This window comes from Pteronotus mesoamericanus, unplaced genomic scaffold (assembly GCF_021234165.1).
Source record: "Pteronotus mesoamericanus isolate MK-2021 breed Mesoamerican mustached bat unplaced genomic scaffold, CSHL_Meso_final contig_221, whole genome shotgun sequence".
In the NCBI taxonomy this organism is placed as follows: domain Eukaryota; kingdom Metazoa; phylum Chordata; class Mammalia; order Chiroptera; family Mormoopidae; genus Pteronotus; species Pteronotus mesoamericanus.
Window position 1 is genome coordinate 3,093,659 of NW_026555092.1, and position 20,067 is coordinate 3,113,725.

Below are 20,067 nucleotides of genomic sequence, written 5' to 3' on the forward strand. Positions count from 1 at the left end.
TGAAAAAGTTAAAAAGAGGGGGCAAGCTCAGCAGTCAAATCCTAGCTTGCATTCACGAGTTGAGTTGACTTTGGACAAACTCATCATTTTTTAAAGGGGGAAATAACAGTTTCTACCCCAAAAGGCTGTTGAGATAAAGAGTAAATAAAAGACACGTAAAGTACTTAAGTACAGTGGCTAGCATAAAGTAAATAAAAGTTAGATTTTATTATTAGTCTTCAATGACTAAAATTCTTAGGAAAAAAATTTTTTAAATTTATTGATTTTGGGGGCATGGGGGCGGGGGAGAGATCCATTTGTTGCTCCACTCATTTATGCAGTCTTTGGTTGAGTGATGTATGTGCCCTGACTGTGGATCCAACCCGCAACTTTGGTTGTATCAGGATGACACTCTAAGCAACTGAGCTATCTAGCCAGTGCCATAAAATTTTCAATTTCAAGACCTAACTGACCTGCTTATTCACTGATATTATATACAAATCATCATTAAGATGGTCTAAATCAGATAAATACCCCCAGGTAATGAAGATGACAGAACATTTGTAATAAAGCTGTTCCAGGATTTCAAGAACCAAAAATTAACTTCTTTTATCTTGCTCAGAATTTACCTTTTCCAGTTAATTTGAAACTGGATAAAACTAGAGACTTCTTTATATTTAGAAAGAGAAAAATGCTGTGAGATCGAGGTGGATGATACCATTTTTCAATCTAAACTCTTCAGCCTCTGCAGAAATAATGCCTTGGCAAGAGGGTCAGGAAAATATATCTCACCTTTTAATAATTAATATAAAACCTTTTCCTAAACAGATTTGCCTCTCAGCAGACTAAAAATGTTCCCCCTTTTCCCTTTTTTTAAAACTTTCTTTTTTAGACAAAAAAAAAGTTTTTAAAGGACATAAATAAAATTATGTTGACATCATTACGAGATAATGCTTTTATTAGAGAGATTTCAACTCAATCATAATACAAGTTAAACCAGTTATACTTAAGCAATGATTTTTATTTATAGAGGTTCAAAACAAGTACTGTTATTCAAGTCATCTTGGGAAGCAAGACTCTCTTCCAACAATGGCACCAAGGCTCAAGACCTTTTTGAAACTCATTCATAGGATTCTCAAAGACAAGCCTTACATACACAGAAATCCTAGTCTCCACCTATTAGAATTATATCTCATTTATAACCAAAAACACTGCTGATTATTCACTTCATTCCGCAGACCTGCTTATCTCCAAAAATTAAATCTAACTCCCCCAAAACAAGGACTTACCACAGTCAGTGGACTGAGCACTGGCCTGCAAACCAAATGGTGGCTGGTTTGATTCCCAACCAGGGCGCATGCCTGGGTTTACAGGCCAGGTCTCCAGTAGGGGGCACATGAGAGGCAACCACACACTGATGTTTTTCTCCCTCTCTTTCTCCTTCCCTTCTCCTCTCTCCAAAAATAAATAATTTTTTTAAAGTATTTGCCTGACACATGTAGACATTCAATAAATATTTGTTGAATAAATGAGTAAATTAATGTATATAAAATGCTTAGGATAATGCCTGACAAGTAACTCTTATAATCAATGTTATAATAATCACTAGACATCTATACCTGGAAGAAGCATAAGTAAATGGCTAATAACATTAATATCACTATCCCAAAACTCCATATAGCCAGACAATATTTTTAAATAATTTTCAAAAATTATAACTATTTAAAATATCCTTGTGCCCTGACCAGTATAGCTCTGTTGGGCATCGTCCCACAAAGTAAAAGATTGCCAGTTCAAATCCTGGTCAGGGCACATGCCTGGGTTGTGCGCCTGGTTGCCAGCAGAGGCAACCAATCGATGTCTCTCTTACACACTGATCTTTCTCTCCCTTTTTTTCTCCCTCCATTCCCTCTCTCTAAGAATAAATAAAAACTTTAAATATATATACACACATATATTCTTGTGTTATGCTTCCAATAGTCTCAGCTTCCAGTTGCCAGGTCTCTCTTTAAATGATGAAGGGCTGGCTAGAACAAGCAGAAATTCTCTCTCCCTTGTACCAATTATAACTATATAACCAATGTTTGAGCTGATGAGCCATTCAAGAAAAACAGATTTCCTATAAATAAAAAGGAAGTCAAAATGGTCACTGGAAAAAAATGCTGTTTAGCTTCAACAGATATCAGTAAAGTTAAAATTCAGCCCTTAAATATTGTTGAGTTTCTTCTAGTTTTGCCTGTATATAAAGAATATTACCTGACTTTAGACTAAATCATATTAATTTTAAAAATAATAAAAAGAGACCCTGGCTGATGTGGTTCGGTTAGTTGGGTGCCATCCTGTAAACTGAAAGGTTGCAGGTTTGATTCCCAGTCAGGGCACACTCTGGGTTGCGAGTTCAGTCCCCAGTTGAGGCACATGAAAGAAAGAGGCAACCAATCAATGTTTTCTCTCTCACATTGATGTCCTTACCCTCTCTTCCTCCCTTCCCCTTCCTCTAGAATCCTTTTTTTTTTTTAATTTAAGTTACTCCTTTTATAAAATATAAATAAGAAGAGGAAGCTTTTCATCAGTTCTTTGAGTGAACAAAAATGCAAGGGTAAAACTGAAATAATGATTAATATTTAATATGTACCAACATTATGATCTAAGTGTTTTTGTACGTTAAACTATTTAATCTTCACAGCCACTATCACGTTCTTAAAGATGGAGAAATTGGGGCTTTCTGAGGCTATGAAACTAGAACTGTAGAGCTTTAAATAACCTTATAAGGAAAAGTACTATTTAACCAAAATGGTCAAAGAATGAGAACAGGACACGAATGAGTAACCAATTGTTAAAGAATCAAAATACAATAAACCACATCTAATAAAGCTTTACTTGAGTAAAATTTGTGATTCAGAAATGTACTCCAAGATCTCATGATGGCTAGAAGCCAACACTATGAACAATTCTACAGTGAATGTATGAAGTATAGGAGACTAGGTTAAATATGTATTTACTTTGTAATCCATTCTAAAAATTACTTTTTGTAATGAACTCTCCATAGTTTATCATTTGTCTCTTCACATTTCAAAAGAAAATTTCTGATTCTACCTATACTTTTTATTTTGACCTAGAGTAAATAAGTCAAAAAGCAAATAGGCTGATTTCATAAAATATTTCTAGGTTGCTAAAGAAAAAGATAATAGTGAAAGTTAACAAAATTACTCCAATGTGTCTCGGAAGCTTCCTCAGTATCTCTGCCCGCATGTCACCATTAAAAAAAATTTACTAAATTACCCCAAATCTTCCGATATAGTTCTATCAGAAAAGTCAACATAATCACTACTTAAAAACACATAGAGCCTGGCCAAGTCCTATGTTGGTTAGAGGATCCTCCTGATATGCCATGGTTGCGAGTTTGATCCCCAGTGAGGGAACACACAAGAAAGTGGGTTGGGCATTTTACTGCAAACCAAGAGGTCACCGGTTCAATTGCCAATGAGGGCACATGCCTGGGCTGCGGGCCAGGTCCCCAGTTGGGGGCGTGCAAGAGGCAAACAATTGATGTAGCTCTCGCACATCAATATTTCTCTCTCTCTCTTTCTCCCTTCCTTTTCCTCTGTCTAAAAATAAATAAGTAAAATCTTTTCTAATAAATAAATAAATAGACTTAAAGTATGTATGAAATTAATACATATATTCTTCTACTTTTAATAAAAGAAAGAAAAACCACTGAGAGAGCTCACTGACAAGTCAGAGAAGGTGACTTTAAATAGATTTAATTGGCTAAATTTTTCATTGGTGACATCTAAATAAAATGTTATTCAACAGAATAATTCAAATGAGGTTAATACTTAGTAGCTCATTTCAGTTAATAACTCCAGTCTGAGAACATGAGAGAAGCACTGACTAGCATCTTTCCAAGAAGGCGCTGTGCATAGTTAGTTCTTTACCAGTGACAGATTCCAAGAGTATATGCTTTGTGGCACCAGAACTGGACTCCTGTACTTTCACACTCTAATTGTTGTTAAATCACCCAAAGTAGCTGGAGCACTCCCAAGCTTTGTAGAGAAAACACAAAACAGAATTCTAGAAAAAAGAATCCTTATTAATAAGCTTGAAAAATTAAATTTGCTATCTATACATGAGTATCATTACTATCAATCATCAAAAACTCTACTGAGAGTCACAGTGAAAGGAACTGAGAGGAGTACTGGCTAAGACAAACTTAGCTTCTGATCAAATTAGGTGAAGATAAAACCTAGTCAAGTTACCCAAGAGTATGAGGGGTGTGGGATTACTAGCTGCAAGATTTTTGAGAAAGATGCTTTTGATCCAATTAGATAGATAAGATACATGCTAGTGTGACTTGCCAAGAATATAAGGGGTATCAGTAATAAATGTCACAATTTTTTAAAGAGAGATTTATTATTGCAAAGTCGGGACAGACTTCAAAGAGGGGTAACTGAACTGAGCCTTGAAGGATGGAAAAGATTAATTGGTTAAATAGCATAAGAGAAGAAAAGGACAAAAGATGATGGGAACAAAGGTTCTGAATTGGGCATGTGGTCATTAAATATTTATTAAATATCTACTACATGTCAGTCACTGTGTTAGGGACTACGTATACACTGGTGAACAAAACTGATGAGCTCCCTGCTCCTGTGAGGTCCAGTGACAAAGACAGATAATAATCATGCAAACAGATCTATCATTATAAATTGTAATAGGTGCTAAGAAGGCAGGCAACAGACTGAAGTAATAGGGAATAAAGGGAAAGGACTAGCAAAATAGGCAGCCAGGCAAAGAGCAGGGGAGTGTTCAAGAAAGAGGGAGCCACCCATACAAAAGCCCAAAGGTATGAAAGAACTTGCTCAGTTTAAAAATAAATAAATAAGAAAGCATATGGACCATGAGATTGGAGAGGTAGGAATGGGCCAAGTTATATACACGGCATCACAAGCCAAGATAGAGTTCGAACTTGTATTTTGTTCCAAGCCCAGAAGAAAACCATTAAAAAAGTGTTTGCATATTCACAGACTGTTGAATAAAAGGACCCAGACCCAAAAGAATATATGCTGTATGATTCCATTTTTACAAAAGCACAAAAACAAATGAAAGTAATCTATGTGGTTAGAAGTCACCATGGATGGTGGAAGGGCATTGGCAACTGGAAGGAAATTAGACTGGGTCTTCTAGGTACTGGTAATGCTGTTTCTTGATCTGGGTGCTGGTTACATGGCTATATTCAGTTTATGAAAGTCATCAAAAGTTTTTTAACCCTCACCCAAGGACATGCTTATTGATTTTAGAGAGAGGGGAAGGGAAGGAGAAAGAAGGAGAGAAACATCAATTGGTTGCCTCTGGTAGACACCCCAACCAGGGACCGAACCTATAACCTAAGCAGTTTGCCTCTGTTCACGTCCAACTGAAAACCAACTTGTGCCCTGACCAGGAATTGAACCCACGAACTGGACAACACTCCAACCAACTGAGCCACACTAGGCGGGGAAGCATCATCAAATTGTTTTTATGATATGTTTCTGTATTTATAGCACATACATTATATATATCAATAAAGCACTGTAATAAGTTTTTTATTATATATTCAAGCTTTTAATGTAATAAACATTTTAAAAATATTACTCTATCCAGATAAAACAGAAATAGAGGAACATCTACAAATATGTAGGGTCCTGACTGACTGATACACATAAGATAGGGAGAAGAATAAATCAGGCATTGAACACAAAATACCATGTTTATAAAGAATAAATGCCAAATCCGGGAAGGGAATTTTGCAATAAAGGATGAGCTATAAGTTCTTCAAAATTTATAAGGAGATATATAAGGAGGCATTTCCAGAAATTAAGAAAGGAATGGATGAAAACAGCCATGTCTAAACAGGTTAGCAATGCCTGTTATGTTTTGGCTTATATGTTAATATGGTATTTTCAATCACTTCCCTTGCCCTCCATTCCCCTCCCCCCAACCCAAGAGACCAGAGTGTGTAATGAAATAGAAAGATTCCAAACCTGAGCACCAATCATACCTGAGTTCAAATCAATGGTCTACCCCTCACTAGCTCTTCCAGTAACTGCTCTGAGCTTTAGCTCCCTCATGTATAAAATGAGGATAATGACTACTTCGTACAGTTATTATTTTCCCCCATCATAACCCAAAATACTGAGTTGGTAGCCTGGTATTTTAATTTAATTATTATTTCCTAATGGTATATGGAGGGCTGATGGTTAAGAAGTTTTCATTCTCAGGATTCACGAGTGGGAAAAGATGATTATAGAATGGTCAACAGATAGAAACAGAATGAATAAAGAGAAAAAAGAAGGAGAAAGAGGTAAAAATGGGGTTTCTTAGCACAACAGGTTTCAAGCATTTCCTAAGACAGAAACTTAAATGAAAGCAAATTAGGACATGTTCAGTGACAAGAAATTATGAGAAAGAAGAAAATTATCTTATGTCATCCCAGAAAGACAATTTCTACCTAATATATTCCCTTTCTGGAATATTAGCTAAAACAAGTTAGAGATAAACTAAGGATATTCTGTCACAGATGGAAGGACAAGCCCTTCAATCATTTTATAGCATCCCCACCCTTAAGAATTTGAACAACCATTAACATGTAAGCACTTCTTAAGGATAGCCAAAGATGTTTTTTATTTCAGGAGCTACCATTTCAAAATAATAACAACAACAACAGTTCAACTCTTTAATAAATCTTTGAGTCTTTTTCCCCTACAATGTATCCCCCATCCTAAAAGTAATGAAAACCTGGTTCAATCTGTCTTTTCCAATATGACAAGTGCTCCCACCTCTACCTCTCTTATTCTCCTCATGCACCTCACTACTGAAGATCTAAGACCTCCTATTTCCTACAAATTTGGTGCCTTGACTCTCTAGTATTTACTCTGATGGCACCAGCATTGAGTCTGAATAGAGAAACTTGACACCCTAGCTGGTGTGTCTCAGTGGATTAAGCACCAGCCTGTGAACAAAGGTCACTGGTTCAATTCCCAGCCAGGGCACATGTCTGGGTTGCAGGCTGGGTCCCAGGCTGGGGATGTGCGAGAGGCAACCAATCAATGAATCTCTCACACATTTATATTTCTCTCCCTCTTTCTCTTTCCCTTCCCCTCTCTCTAAAAATAAACAAATAAAATCTTTTTTAAAAAGTTGGAAAAAAAAAAAAACAACAACAATGACATTCCCAGGGATCACTTTGCTAACCAATTTGTTGAAACTAACTTGTTTAAACAAATGAAGGCATTAGTGGTGATTACACAGCTGTATACATTTGTTATGTATACACCACAAAGTGTACACTTAAAACTGGTGAATTTTATTGTAAGTAAATTATACCTCAAGAAAGCTGACTTTTTTAAAAAGGAATGCACGCATTCATTCAACAAATATTTACCTATTATCTATTACGCACATCGAAGTTTATACCAAATTTTTCAGCTTGACTACGTAGGTCCTACCTGTCTGTAATGTGCTTTAGTCACAAGCTGACGTCTTCCCAAAAAGCCATGTTACATGAAAAATGGTTCAGTTTCTGATCATGAGTGTTACCTCAATGATGGCTCTACAGTGGAGGAACCGTTAGCTATCCAATATCTTTCATTATATAAATGCAATCTATGATCACCTAGGTACTCTATAAAAAAATTCATTCAGCACCTACTGCATATAGAACATACCCCAACCACAGCCTTATATGTTTGTCCTTCTACCAGAAAACTAGAACATCTCAAAAGCATACTGACAACATTGCTGGAAAAAAGAATGAACCATTAATGGGAAATGGACTTAACTGACAGTCTAGGTCCACCGTGACCCAGTGGCTGAGTCAAAGGCCTGGAAACTAGGCCTTCTGGTTTCCAACTCAGTGTGCCTAGTGGAGATAACCATGGACCTTCCAGGGGTGTCCAACCCACATGCGGCCCAGGATGGCTATGAATGTGGCCCAATACAAAACTGTAAATGTACTTAAAACCTTTTTTTTTTTTTTTGCTCATCAGTTTTTGTTAGTGTTTGTGTATTTAATGTGTGGCCCAAGACAACTCTTCTTCTAGTGTGGTCCAGAGATGCCAAAAGGTTGGACACCCCTGTTTGGTTAACAGACTTAAACTTGAATTCCAGCAACACTTCTTATTAGCTTCCTATATAAACTTGGGAAAAGTCACTTTACCTTCTGACCCTCACAGTCTGTTCATGTGAAACAGAGAAGCCAACTACCCCCTCACAACACTGTTGTGAAGCCTATGTGAGACAGACGCCACGTAGCACAGTTACTGGGCACAGAGTAGGCAACTCAACAATACTAGTTCCCTTTCTTGGTCTTAAATTATTTAAGAGTAAGAAAATGCCTGTTAATCAAGGCTCATCCACAATCCCTATTAGTAATCAGAGGACAATGAACCTGTATTTGCTGCCTTATTCATACCCTAATCAACTCCCTTCTCATCCCACTGTTTCCAGTTTCTCTAACTTTAGTACTATGTTTAGAAAAGTGATTTAATTTTAGAAACCTGGAAAATTCTTCTGAATAAATCGAGCAAAACCTTAATCTGCCCCAAGGGGAATTCTGAGCAAAATAATTATTTCTGACAAGTGAATTTTCGACGGGGGTTATTTAGTTTAACCACACAAATGCCACCAAATCCGCACACGAAGTCACAGAAACAATCTGGAACATACTGTACAGATTCTCAGAAGGGAAATGTTCACCCTCCCTCCCTAATCTGAGGTAGTAAAATCTTACTAGGTGATCTGAATTCCGCCGGGTTCTGACACCAGTCCAGCTCCTTAGGCCAGAACTGCAGCAGTTTGTAAAAAGCAGCAAACCCCTCCCCTCAAAATATTTTCAAAAGGCAGGTAAGTCCAGAGAGTATTTTCTCCTCAACCGAGACAGATAAGGCACCAGGAGCTCAGAAACACAATTCTTTTCCCAAGGTCATTCATGTCAGCGAAGGTGCGACGGAGAACCTGCAAGCAGTCTGTCTTTCTAGAGATCGCACTGCAGCGTTTTGGGGGTGCCTATTCTCTTATCCTCTCCCACCCTTAAGTGTGAGCACCAGTCTCGGCATTTCCGAAACAAGCCACAACAAGCTCCGCAGTGTTAGGAAAGGGGCTGACGATGAAGAAACAGATGCTCCCAAGCAAGACAGTCTTTCTCGGCTCACAGAGCCTCCTCCAAGGTTATTAACAAAAACCGCAGGCACCTCACAGAGCGCTAAACCGGACTCAGAACCCCCCGCCGGGCCACTCCAGGAGCCTGGTTCCCTGCAGTAAGCCTCCGACGCCCGAGGCCACGGGCCCCAGAAACCGCACTTCATTCCTGCGCTTCGGGAAGCCATGGCTCCTTCCCGGCCCGGGTAGGGGTGGGGGAGCGCAAGGAGGCGGGCCGCGAGCGCTGCGGAAAGTTCACCGCTGCGGCGGCGGCGGCGGGCGGGGGTCGGCCCCGGCCCAGCTCGCCCGCGTCCCCTGCAGATTCCACCATTAATTAGTCCTCAGGACTGTCTACTGGCAACTTAAACAAAGCGAATGCCTCAAATTCCTTCCTGGCCCGGCGGTCTGGCTGTGAGACCAGCATACGCCGGGACGCGGGCCGGTAAGGCGGGCCGACAGCTGCGGCGGCGGCGGCGGCGGCGGCGGGACCCCTCCCCGCCCAGTCCTCGCCCCGGCAGCCCGGTCCCGCAGCCAGCCCCGCACGCCGGCCCGAGCTCTCCCAAACCTCCCTCCCTCCTCCTCCTCGGGAGCTCCCGGGCTCTTCCTGTAAGATCACTTCCTTCCTCCCCGGGTGCCCGCGGGCCCCGCGCAGCCCCCTCCCCGGCGGCCCCGGCCCCCCGCCCCGCTGCGCCGTTCCCCGCCCCCACCGCGCCCGGCGCGCTCTCCACCCGAATCCCAAACTCGACCCTAAAACTCTTCCTCCGCGCCCCCCATAAAACATCCCCTCAGCTCCCGGCTCCAAACATTTCTCCTCAGATTCTCGTTCCCATCGAGAAGTCTCTCAAAACCTTCCCTCCCCCTTCAAAAACTCCAAAAACATTCTCAAGGTCTCGCTCCCAAAGATCTCCCCTTCGGAGTTTTTCCTCCAAAATTCCACTCAAACTCTCCCCCCACCTCAAGTCCACACACCCCCAAGCCCTCCCCCGGGTGCGCCCGTCGGGTCTGCCCCGTCGCCCCCGGGTGCCCCGACCCCTCCGCAGGGCAGGTAATCCACTCCAGGCGCCCACCTTTCTTCTCGATCGGCCGCCCCGGCCTCCCGCACCGCGCTCCCACCGCCCCACCACCGACCCCTCACCTCCGCGACTCCGGCCCACGCTCCCGCCAGCCGAAGACTCCAGCGCTCTCGTCCCGGCGGCCGGCGCCTCCTCGGGCTCCCCGGGACTGACAATGAGGGGCGGGCCCAAAGGGTGACGTCAACGTCCTGGAAGGCGGGGTCTGCTGCGAGGGGCGGGGCTGGCCTGTACGCTCCGCCCCCTTCGTGGTTTTTCCCTCTTCCCAGGACTTGGTCTCTGCCAGGCTGTAAACGCGGTGGGAAATCAAAATGGGAGACAAGATATCTTGCTTTCAAGAAAGGGCACTCTCTGGGGGACTGTGAGGATTAAATGATCCATGTAAAGGTGTTTAGCCCAGGGCCTGGTATGGAGTAATCACTCAATAAATACTATTTCTAATACTCAGCAAATGTGGAAAGGAAACTCTGTTTAGACTAAGGAGGCATGAGTTTCAGTCCCCAGCTCTGCTATTAATTCATTGTGTGAATTAATAGACAAGTCCTTTCCTATCCCTCACTTTCAACTTTTTTAAAATGGGCCTGGGCGATAACCAGATGATGTCAAAAGTCCCTCCAATAATTCTGTAGCATATTTCCTGTGGACCTGCTATGTGCAAGGTACCCAGAGCCCAGAGAGATGGGGAGAGGAGCTTTTGAAGGGAACCCAAGACCCACACCCAGCGTGGTACAGGACACAGCCAGAGACACTCTTCTGGTAGATGCCCTCCCACATACTGGCACAGAGCTGCATTCACAAGCCAGGGCATAGATACTCTGAGGGCTGCTTCCTCTCTGACTGCAACAGCACAGCTGGTCTCTTGAGACATCTCTTGTGTAAGTTCCTTATTGCCTATGTAATAAAATCAAAATCCCTGGCCTGGTTCCTTCTCTTCCTACCTTTACGTACACACACACACACACACACACACACACACACACACACACATACCGACTGTACAGTTTATCCAAACTTCCTCTAGCACACCCACTGCTTTCCCACATCTGCCCCATTGCTCATTCTCTTCCCTCGCTGTCTCATCTCAACTTACAATTCCTAGTTTTCCCCAGCCAGAAGTCGACTCTCCCTGCTTGGAATATCCATGGCATTGTGTTTAACTCTCATGAGGTCATGAACACATTTTCAACTTGGATCAAATTTATCTTTCTTTTGTTTCTTAGCACTTCCTCCCTCCCTTAGGGTCAGAACCCACACATGTTCCACACACTATGTAGTTGTCATTCTTATTTTTGTTATTATTATTATCATCATCAATATTTTTTTTCTAGCTTGTAAAACCACATAGCATCCCTAGTGATAATCTGCCCAATCATCACATAGTAGAAGACTCCTAAATCCTGAGAGAGAAAGAGGCCCACTGAAAGTAGCCCTGCAGTGGGTTGCCATTGGAACAGGCACCAACACTCCAGTTTCTAGACCTCAGGGGGATGCTACAGAGTCACATCTGATACCCCAGGGTATCTCTGTCACTCAGCACTGCTCAAAGGTGGGCACAGCTTCGAATTTTCTCTGCAAATCCTTTGCAGCAGAGCTGACCCACTTCTCCCTCACGCCTTTCTCCTCTCACTTCCCTTACAGAGCGATGGATCTGTGTTAAACTGCCCTTGGCATCTCCGCAGCCCTCCAGGAGGACTGCAGAAAGGCACTGGGCGTTTCCAGAGTGCTGGCCTGTGGGAAGAGGGAAAGGGTTCTGGGATTCTGATTAATTTCCTGCTCTGCGGACAGGCAAATGGCTGTCCTGAAATGCCTGGGCCGATCCTCAAGGGCCCCTAACAAATTAAGGCTTATTTTTAGACTAGGAAATTCAGAAATGTTATTTCCCATGAAAAGCAGGCATGGCCACAGGATTGCTGCAGACAGAAAAAGGGACTTTACTGAGTCCTTCCTTTGCCCTGATGCTGATTCCACGCATTGCAAACTGGTGGAAGAGAGAATGCAGGACTTAGGGGAGGTTCTGAAGACAGAACTATCTCCTCGAGATCCATGACCCCATCAACCACTTATTCATTCATTCACACCAAAGCTTTGTCACAGGTCAAATCAGGGTTCAAATCTCAGCTCCACCGCTTACCAGTTTGTGACCTTGAACTTCCAAGTCTCTGCACCTCAGTCTCTCATCTGAAAAGTGGGAATAAAAATAGTGCCTACCTCATACAGTGGCTGTGAGAATTAAATGAAATAACATGTGAAAGAGCTTAGTTCAAAGCCTGGCACTTAGTTCATCCTAGTATATGGTGGCTGCTGTTATTATATTGCAAGATGTCGCCCAAGTAAGGCCTCTCATGTGCTGGCCTCTGGGCTGCAGGGCTAACTAATAGTCCTGTCCTCAAGAAGCTCACTTGGTAAAAGGAATGAGGTAGATTTTCTTGAGCAGGCAAGAAAATATATCTAGCCCTGACTGGTGTGGTTTAGTGGGTTAAGAATCGTTCCGCAAACCCAAAGGTCACCAGTTTGATTCCAGTCAGGGCACAGTCAGGTCCCTGACTGGGGGGTGGGGGAGCCAGGCTTGAGGCAACTGATCTGACCCATGTGATAGATATTTCTCTCACACATCGATGTTTCTCTCCCTTTCTCCCTCTCTTCTCCTCTCTCTAAAAATAAATAAATAAAATCTTGTTTTAAAAAAAGGAAAGAAAACGTATCTACTGGGTATTGTTCAACAACAAGAGTAAGTTGCAGAATTACAGGTGTAGTAGGACCCCATGGTTATAGCTTTAATATATGCTTAATACATGCATGAAATATGGAGAATATAGAGAACTAAACAGAAGGCTTTCACCTTTTTTCTTACTTTTTAATTTGTTTTTCTGTGTGTGTGTGTATGTGTAGCAGGAACTCAGGAACTGTTTTTTTTTTCTTTTTATTTAATTTATTGGGGTGACACTGTTGGGCAGCAGTAACATTCAGAAAAGATTCTACTAGCCCTGGCTGGTGTGGCTCAGTGGATTGAGTGCCGGCCTGCGAACCAAAGGGTCTGTGGTTCGATTCCCAATCTAGGGCACATGCCTGGGTTGCGGGCCAGGTCTCCAGTAGCGGACACACAAGAAGCAACCACACATTGATGTTTCTCTCCCTCTCTCCCTCCTTTCCCCTCTCTAAAAATAAATAAAATCTTAAAAAAAAAAAAAAAAAAAAAGGACTCTATTAGATGCTAAGAGAGAAGAAGAACAGGAATGAAAACACAACTTACAAGACAAATCAGCAGTGGGCATCTGAATCATAGAAAGTTCCACAAGTCACATCTCACTCTTCATGCCATTGCAGGGAAAGCTGCTGTCCAGAAATTCTCACCTTTTACCTCCTCCTCAGCCCTTAGTTGCACTTGAACTTTCAATGCTACACCCAAAGGCAAGACTCCTAACAACTCCCAGGAACCATGGCAAAGCCAGTAGGAGATACTTTTAAGCATCTTGTGCCTGCTGTCCCTAAATTTGCACTTTGATTTTCATTATATATTTCTGCAATTTAAATTTTTTAATAGTTTACTTTATTCTGTTGTTTAGAGAGACAGGAAGGGAGGGCGAAAGAGAGGATGAGAAACACTGATGTGAGAAACATCGACTGGTTGCCTTCCCTACGTGCCCCAGGGGACCGAACTCACAACCCAGGTATATTGCTCCCATTGGGAATTTAACTGGCAAACTTTTGGTTCGAGGGACAATGCCCAACAAACTCAGCCACACCAGCCAAGGCTACAATTTAAATTTTTTATAAAGAGGTTCTATTACTTAGTCATCAGGGAAAAGGGGTTGGTTCATTTTTCTTGGTTTGCAAACAATAAAGTATAACATTGTGATTGAGGCCAGTGCTAAGGCTCACAGGAATCGTAGAAAGTGAGAGTAGAAAGGGATAAAATCGCCCTAAATTCCCCCTACTTTCCCCCAAAAGTCATGATTTTAAGTCGACTCACATTTCAAGCCACCCACAAATGCCTATGTTTCATCCATTATTCAACAAACACTTATACATCCTTTGCTATAAAACAAGCATCATACTGGACACTTTACAGTTACTATCCCATATAGACTATGGGGGTTAGGAAAACAACACTCAAGGAGGTAAAGCAACTTGCTCAAAGTCTCACATCTAATGGGATCTAAGCCAAGACCTGACGACAACAAAGCCCAGTTCCTGAAGGATGCGGGCTGAATTATGAAGCCAGTGAACTGTGCACTCAGGCAGCCATGATGGCCTGGGTGGCCTTGGACAAGTCACTGAACTCTTCTCAACAGCAGTTTCCCCATCTCCATCAGATAAGGACATAACTGGATATTTTATATGAGTTAAGAGCTTTGTAAGTTGCAACACATAATACGAAGGGAAGTCCTCAGGTCAGCTGTTCCAGGCCTGAGCCCTACTCATCTTAGGTTCTCTTGGTGCTTTCCTTATTACTGAATATCCCCATTAAGGTTTACTGCCTGCCCCCCTCCATTAAAGTATTTAGGGGAGTCTTCCTTGCATGGACTCATGTTATTCTCACTACTAGCCTGGGGCCTCCTCAAGGATAGAAACGATGCTTATTCATTTCTGATCCGTCTGCCCCCAGTGTAGCATCTGCCATGCATCCCACCCCTCCCTCACTCATCTACTTCATAGCAAATGGCTGAGAGCCTAACATGCCAGGCACTGCACAAACTGTGAGACAGCAAAGGTCTGGAGAGACAAGGCAACATAAAACATGATTAACTACTTCATGACAATTGCATCGAGTGCCACAAAGTATCAGGCCAAGTGCTATGAGGTCTTCAGGGATACAGAGTGGGGACCTAACTCAATCCAGGACACAGGGAAGGCTTCCTAAAGGAAGGGGCCTTGAGGATCAGAGAGGTTAAGAAATTTACTCAAGGTCACACAGCTGGGAAAGGGAAAAGCTGGGATTTTAACCTGGAATGCCTGATTCCATAGCCCATGTTCTATCTACTAAACAATACTGCCTTTTATCTCTTCCATCTTATACTTCCCTGGCTCTTATTCATGACAGGGGAGCAAGGTCTAACACTGAATACTCTGAGGCAAAGTTTTTCCTAGCCTTGGAGTTTAGGGACCTCCTTTGAGAATCTGGTCAAATCCATGAAACCTCTCCCAGAAACTGCATGTATAAAATGCACAAAAGTCATGCCTGTAACTTCAGTGGGTTCGTAGGCCTCCTGAGGCCCAGCTTTAGAACTCATACCATGGAGGACCATAGGACCTTAGGTGAGATTCTCAGAACCTCAGAAAGAGATACCAGGGCCCCATGGGGACCTCAAATCCCCTGACACACACCAGGATCCTATCGAAAGGTTTTCAAGGTCCAAGAGAAAGATACTGGGAGAGACCCCAAGTCCTCCAGAATAACAGCAGTGCCCTGCAGAGATGTTCTCAAGATGCTGCTGACCCAGGAACCTCAGGCCCTCTTGCAGCACAGTGCAGAGGAATCTGCAGGCCTTGGAAGGCTGTGGTTCTTAACCCTTTTGGGGCCACTGACACCTTTGAAACTGTGAAGAAGAATTTCAACATGTTACACACAAAACCAGTGGGTTTATCAACCTCTGGGAGGCCATCAATAGCCCCCAAATTCTAACCTCCTGTTCTTGAATTTCTACTGGAACCTGACCCCCCCCCCCCCCCCCCCGCAAACCCCTCAAAAAGCTGGATCAGGACCACAGACTCGAAGCACAAACTTTAGAGTCAAAACAGACCACGGGTTCAATCCTGGTCCTCTTGTTTTCTAGCCATGCCCTTGGACCACTCACCTACAAACCCTCAGGCCTCAGCATCTCACCTCCCAAAAGAGAAGGCTGGACACCTCTCCCTCCCCAGCCCAGCCCCAGCGGCGTGGGTTCCAGTGCTGGTGGGCGATGGCGCCTGCAGGACACAAGCTCTCTGCTCCGGCCGGCCGCCCAGGGGTCGGGCTGCAGCACTTCCATGAAATACTAATTGGCAGAATGCGCCAGGAGCGCGAGCGGACGGGCGGCGGGGGGAGGGCGCGTTTGCCGCAGTGACAGCTCCGCGCCGCCGCGGGCCTGGGAAGCCGGCGGGGCCGGCGAGCTCTCGGCCTTTCCCACCCACCCGGCAGGGCGTTCCCGCCAGCCGGCTTCCTGCAGTCGAGGACGGGGGAGGAGGGACGGCGCTGAGGGGCCGCGGGGCCTGGCAGGCCTGGTTCCTGGCTTTCTCTCCGCGTTTCCTGAGCAGGACCCGCCGGGGGATGGGACCCAGCAACAAACCTCCTTCCCCGGGAGCGCAGCCAGGAAACCGCGTCCTTGTTAACTCTGGTTCCTCCTCGGTGCCTGAACAGTGCTGACTGCGGATCTGTGATCTTTCAGTCCTTGAACTGGGTGTGATGCGGCCCAGTGACCCCAAGAGGAAGTTGAGAGACGAAATGGCAGACCCCAGACCCCACAACACAGCAAGAGTCCACCCCATGATGGGAGTTTATTACCACCACCCGACGGGTTAGAAAACTGAGGCTTTAAAAAATAAACCCATTTACCCAAGGTCATCATAAAAATATTACTGCTAATAAACATAAAGTGCTTAGTACATACCAGGCAGGCACTGTGCTACAAATGCTCTAAAACTAGTTGATCATTGAGTCCTCAGAATCTGTGACGATAAATATTATACCTATTTAATGAATCAGGAAACTGAGGCCCAGAGAGGCCAACTAGCTTCTCCAATGTCACACAGCTACAAAACAGCAGAGCTAGGAATTAAGCTCCAGTCTCCTGTTTCCAGAGCTCAGACAGGTCTGCTATCCTGTTTCCCAGATACCTGGCTTCAACTCATTACAGTTGACTAACCTGAGGGCCAGCATCTTGTCTCATTTGTTCCTAGATCACCAAAGCCCCACTTGGAACCAAAGCACAAAATAGGTGCTCAGAGATGACCATGGAGCCTAGCACGGAAGCTCAAAGTTAGAAGAACCAGTAGGAAGAATTTAGCTTGACTTCTGCCAGAACTTTCAGCAAGTGAAAATTCAGCCTCTGCTTGAATACTTCCTCTCATGATGAACTTTCCCTCTCCCATAATAGCCCATTCCCCTGCTGGACAAATATGTTTGGTCTAAAAAGTAAATATTCCATTTTCCCTGTACTCAAAGGAAGGCCACTGTACAAGTTGCATGGCATTACTAGACATTTTCTAAGGGTAGGTGGCGCAATAATTTTAAGTTCCGTGTGAACGGAAACGATGACAGTCCTTCCAAAGATGTTCTCCTTCCATGTACAGAGTTGTTTCAGAGAAAAGCAGCTGAGACTACACTTTCCAGCACCCCTTGTAATTAAGTATGTGACTAGTTTTCACCAAAGGGATACGGGCAGAGAAAACATGTGCCGCGTTCAGGACAAATCCAAGTTAAGAAGTGTGTCTGCTTTCTTAAAGCTCTCCTTTTTTTCTACCATCTGCCAACTGGATGCCAGCACCAGGGTGACCTTGGAAACCACATGTTGAACATGGCAGAGTGCTGGTCAGTCTGGGTCTCACTCAGTCATTTGACTGAATGGGGTACCCATTGAGGTAGATTCTATTGTATTTAGGCATTGAGATTTCAGGCTTTCTCTATTACAGCAGTTAGCATAACTTAACCAACACTGGGTCTAACGTGGGTTCATTGTTTTATCTTCCACATCATGGAGCATTGTGTTGATCATTCAGAAGATGCTCAAAAGACATCCATCTTGCACCGACTGTGTCCAGCTGGCTCAGCTGGTCAGAAATAGTCTCTGTTCATCTCATTGATGCAATACTTCCTGCCTATTCCAAAAAGGATTTTGAGGTGGTTTCCACTGCGGCCTCAAAGCCTGTTTGACAGATAATTAAAGAGAAAGAATCAAAGAGCAATGAAAGCCTGGACCAAAGGCCAGTAGAGAAGAAGAGAAGAAAGATGAAAAATTGACTAATTACAGCAGAAATGCTGGGCTAAGTTTTCTAAGGACAGCAACTGTGACAGAGCAAAAACCATCATTCTGAATTTCCCAGCAGTCAAACCAAAGAGGGAAACGGGATGAGGTACAGATTATATGGAAAGTTGTAAACAAGTGATTAAACACAGACCCTGGAGCCAGACTGTGTGTTTTGAAGCCCAGCTCTACCACTTAATAGTCATGCAACCTTGGACAGTTATATAACCTCTCTGTGCTTCTGTTTCTTCATCTGAAAAATGGGGATGATATAATAATAAACACCCCTCGCTTAGGGTCATTGGGAGGATTAAGTGAGTTAAGGCATATTCAGCTCTTAAAACAGGCCTGTCACTTAGCAAATTCTGTATAAAAAGTAGCTATTGCTATCGCCTGATTGGAAGGATCAGGTCCATGACACGGGAGAGACAAATGTTTCCTGGCACTAAACTCTCAGAGGAATGTATTGCACAACTAAAACAATGTACTGTGCCTCAGCAAGAGTTTTATGACAATTCCTGGGCCCTACGTCACATGGTTATTTTTCTTATTGGTTTTTGGACCAGATAAGTCTTGGCATCCTACTCACTGGGGAATTCTGAGGAGAGGTGGCTGGAGTAACCGAGGGCCTTAGGTACCTTTCTGCTGACTGTCCACAGGGCAGGTAAGTGTCATGACGAGGAGCAAAGGGGTTGGAGTTACACAGACCCAGGTACATTTGTTCATCTTTTCCAGCTACAGCTTCTTCATTTATACAGTGGAGACAATATCAAACAGTGCCTACCTAAGAAAGTTGCCCTAAAGATTACAGAAAAGGATATATGCAAAACCCTTTCCACCATAACTGGTATTGTAGGACGACTGCAGTGCACAAGTACCCACAAAATGAGAAAGAAAGCAACAAAATAAAACAGAAAATCTCACCGGAGACTCTTGGAGTAAGATTAATTTTTAATGCTTCAAAATGTAGAAGAGAAATGGTACATTTCCCCCAGAATGTGACCCTGGGCTGGCCAAATCATTATTTCTTTGCTTCTGGCTGGAACTCCTTTGACCTATGTCAGTGTGGTATACAGCTCAGGTTGGCCTGTCTTCGGAGTCATGCCGACCTGGAGAGGTGCCACAGAGCAAGAATGACCATGGTGCCATAGCAAAGGATTCTGTCTCTGAGGAGGATTGAGAGCTGGAAGCTCCCTTGTGGGTTCCACGTGTTGGGTAGAAATCACTGGACTGAGTTTTATACACATTACCTTGTCCAGCCCCCATAACAGCTTCAAGGGATGAGTCCTAGTCATAATCACATTTTACAGTTGAAAAAGCTGAGGATCAGAGAAGCAAAGTGACCTGTCTTTGGTCATATAGCTAAGAACTGGCAGAGCTGGGACATGAAAGAGATGTGTGTGATGCCGTTAGGTGTTCTAACCACTGGACTACACTGCCCGCCCCGCCCCCGACCTAGGATCTTATCTCTTTAGCCAACCTCTCTCCCCAGGCTGTCTGTTTTCATCAAGGATCCTCTAGGAAACACCTCATGCTGGGCTGCCTATTCCTCTGGACTGGCCCCAGGGCAGCCACTTACTTTATGGGAACCCTTTCATGAGCAAGGCAGACGTTTTATTGAGGGTACCCCCAGCTGATCAGAGGCTTTGGAAAATCAGACACCACAGCCATCACCCAAGTCCAACCTGCAGCTCTTATTTACCCAGCCTCCCAGTTGGTCTCTCTGCCTTGAGGTGCTCCGACCTCCATTCCTCCCTCCATTCCTCCCTGCTTGAGAGCCAGAGTGATTGCTCTCAATACATCTAACCAAGTCATTCCCTTGCAGGATCATCTCCAATAGCTCCCAGTTCAAAGTTCAAAGTCGATAGCTTGCTTTCGTCCCCCAAATCCAACCTACTTTTTCC

General features: G+C 43.7%; 2 protein-coding genes across 5 annotated transcripts in view; one reads left to right on the forward strand and one right to left on the reverse strand.

Moving 5' to 3' along the window:
- Positions 1 to 16,158, reverse strand: part of LUZP1 (leucine zipper protein 1) — a 126,082-nt gene extending 109,924 nt beyond the window's left edge. For 2 of the 4 annotated variants that reach the window (XR_008528983.1, XM_054571700.1), the window contains exon 1: positions 10,289 to 10,413. The gene's annotated coding sequence lies outside the window, so the exon portion shown is untranslated. Of the gene's footprint in view, positions 1 to 10,288; positions 10,414 to 16,018 lie in introns of those variants that run through there. The other 2 variants (XM_054571702.1, XM_054571701.1) reach the window with 2 other exon arrangements.
- On the forward strand, positions 9,529 to 10,404 carry LOC129069439 (proline-rich protein 2-like). Its single transcript, XM_054572191.1, has one exon. The coding sequence runs from the start codon at positions 9,529 to 9,531 to the stop codon at positions 10,402 to 10,404; it is 876 nt and encodes a 291-aa protein (XP_054428166.1).
- Positions 16,159 to 20,067: the final 3,909 nt, after the last annotated feature.